The 2,987-nt window shown below is 43.0% G+C and overlaps 1 protein-coding gene across 1 annotated transcript; it reads right to left on the bottom strand.

Annotated features, from left to right (window-relative positions):
* Window positions 1-312: 312 nt before the first annotated feature.
* LOC107295071 (chemokine-like receptor 1) lies at window positions 313-1,236 on the bottom strand. The gene has a single exon (XM_015824363.2). The coding sequence runs from the start codon at window positions 1,234-1,236 to the stop codon at window positions 313-315; it is 924 nt and encodes a 307-aa protein (XP_015679849.2).
* Between the last annotated feature and the right edge of the window lie 1,751 nt (window positions 1,237-2,987).

Genomic DNA, 2,987 nt, shown 5'->3' with positions numbered 1-2,987 from the left:
GATGGATGGATAGATAGATGATAGATAGATAGATAGATAGATAGATAGATAGATAGATAGATAGATAGATAGATAGAGAGAGAGAGAGAGACAGAGACAGAGACACACATACGCACACACACAAACACACACACAAACGCACGCACACAACAGTACCCGGAGGAATCAACCAGATTCAATTCACTCTAGCTTTGGACTGAGACAAAGAAGGCAGTTGGGATGTGTAGAGAATAGATTTTTGAAAGAACATCCTGAGCATTGCCTGTGTCTTCTCAAGCCAACAGGTTTTGGAATGGGGTGGTTTTGCAGAGTTCATAACTGGGATTCCAGCTCGGCTGAAGATCTGGTTTTGTTGGTTGTGGAGGTCTGCCTGACCTCTTCTGTGAAGGCATTCTCAATTGCAGATAGGAAGGACTTTCTCAGGCTGTCTTTGAAGCCCTGAGTCATAAAGACGTAGAAGATGGGATTGAGGCAGCTGTTGATAAAAGCCAAGAAAGATGCTAGGGGAACACCGATATTCACTGCCAACAACATGTCTAGATGTGATGAATATTTCAGGTTAATGAAAGAAAAAACATGATAAGGGAACCAGCATACAAAAAAGGCCACAAGCACAGCTGTGATGATCTTATAGGGCTTACTTGACTGAAACAATTGACCCCTTCTCAGTTTCAGAACAATCGTTCCGTAGCAGAGAAGAATAACTACAAAGGGAATGACGAAGGTAAGGACGAAGTTGCTGATGGCCAGTTTAATATCTATGCTGTTACCATAATCGTTATAGCAGCTGATCACTATGTTATTTGCATCTTTTATGGGTTCCCCGGAATAGAGAGGGGGAGAAGACAACACAAAGGCCAGGATCCACACACCCAAGGCCACAAAAGAAGCCAGACGAGGTGTTCGGTGATTCTGAACCCAGACCGGATACCTGACAAAAATGCAGCGGTCAATGCTGATGACCATAAGGAAATAAACACTGGCATAGAGGTTGAGGAAGATGAGGGTTCTGTTCATCTTGCACAAGAACTGGTTGATGTACCACTTGAAGTAAAGAGCAACACGGACAAAAATCAGGGAAAAGATGAAGATGAAGTCAGCAATGGCCAAGTTGAGGAACCAGACCGTGTTGACCGTCTTCTTCATATGAAAGCCAGTGATGAAGATGACCAGCCCGTTGCCAAGGACTCCCAGCACAAACGCAAAGCTGTAGATCACCAGAGAAGCAATCTGCATCCTTTTCTGCAATGTAGTTATCTTTTCAAGGAATGCAATGAAATTTTCAATTTCAGAGTTTTCAGTTGTGTTGCTCATTTCCTCTGACCAAGCCAGTCCTTCACTGGTGACTTCTCCCTTAGAAGCAAAAACATGAAACACAAGAGTTGGAGCAGGTTACCTTGTAACTGTAGCCCAGCTTAATAGTTTGGAGATCAAAAGGTCACAAACTGGGAAAGGGATATTTCCTTCCTTAGTTCAAGAGAGAATCAGGTGTTTTTGGTTCAAATGCAAGGACTTCCTCGGTGGACCCGATCAATATTTCTATATGCAGAAATATTTTTCTCATTTAAACTAGGGCTCCAATTTTTACACTGGTTGAAGTTGACTACAAACCAGAATCCTTTCTGGCTTAAAAACTGGTTTGGAGCGAATGGGAGAGGGGCACCTCACTTATTTACTTCAACTGAAGGAAGAATTCCTGCTTATGAGTTTTTTTTTATTTTCAGAAAAAGACAGGAAAATGAGACCTGGGCAGCTAAAACCGATGCTAAAAGGAAGGAACTGAAAACTGGAGGATGAACTGAGCTTTAGAGAAGCTGGTGAGAAAATCCAGAAATCTAACCAAAAGGAAAAAAAAAAAAGATTGGTGGTGAAATAGAAATCATTAAAATGCATCAAAGACCACTTTCAACTTCTCTTCTTTAGTGTTTGAACGGTGGTCAGATCTTCGCTAAACTCCACGCTGGGATACAGTGAAGACTTGCAGGAAGAAAAAGAAAAGACACAGACTAACAATGATGAACCTGGGTTGTTCCTGCATTGAATTTTTTGCTCTGCCTCTCTGCCCTGCCTCTCAAAGATGCTGGATTCCTTTCTGCTTCTCAGAATCTTTGCCTTCAAGTGGTAGAATTTGCTGGTGTCCTTCTAGAAGAAACCACACAGGAGTTTTCCAGCTGCATTGGCTAAATCTTCATCAGCAAATAATCTGTGGATAGCAAGGAAAATTGTACTTACCTTAGAACAATCAGAAGACCTTTTGGTGTGTGTTTCCTCCGACTCCTGTTGTAGTATATGGCGGGATTCTGCTGAAAGGGGCTGAGGTAAGATCAAAAACCCTGAATACGTAATCAGAGAGGAACCAGTAGAGATTATATGGGAAGTGTGCAGCCTTAAAGTTTCTTCACTTTAACCTCAGTTTTAATCTGTACTCCCCACCCTTCAGAGGTTTTTACCTGTCAATCTCAGATTCCGCTGATGGCCCCTTTCCCATCTTAACATGTCCAGGGATGGAAATGGTACACTTTAAAAACATGTACTGTATTTGACTCATATTGCACTAGTTAAAAAGCAAAGGCATGATGCGAAACGAAAGAACGAAACATGTTTAGTGCAGTAATGATGCATCTGTGACATGTGTGTCAAAAGGTGGCACACCGCAATGTTTTGGCTGACACACCAGCGTTCACCAATGCCTGACAACCATTCTCGAAAGCACACCTGTTCGTGCATGATTTTTGAAGGTTGTGGAAGCTGAGTGAGAATGGTGTGTGCTCTCATGAGACCTCCAGGCCAGCCAAAAGTTATGGGAGAATGGGGTCTGCTCTCCTTCATGGATTACTGCCTTGTGGTGGCGAAGGGGCTTGCGTAACTCAGTGAAGCTATGAGCTATGCCGTGCAGGGCCACCCAAGATGGACAGGTCATAGCAGAGAGTTCTGACAAAATGTGATCCACTGGAGAAGGAAATGGCAACCCACTCCAGTATCTTTGC

Source organism: Protobothrops mucrosquamatus, unplaced genomic scaffold, assembly GCF_001527695.2.
Source record: "Protobothrops mucrosquamatus isolate PMUCROS unplaced genomic scaffold, P.Mucros_1.0 scaffold2209, whole genome shotgun sequence".
NCBI classification, from domain to species: domain Eukaryota; kingdom Metazoa; phylum Chordata; class Lepidosauria; order Squamata; family Viperidae; genus Protobothrops; species Protobothrops mucrosquamatus.
This window is presented reverse-complemented; position numbering and strand designations above follow the sequence as displayed.

What these genes read in the sequence shown, in the direction of transcription:
- LOC107295071 (XM_015824363.2), bottom strand. Translation starts at nt 1,236, where the DNA reads ATGCAGATTGCTTCTCTGGTGATCTACAGCTTTGCGTTTGTGCTGGGA.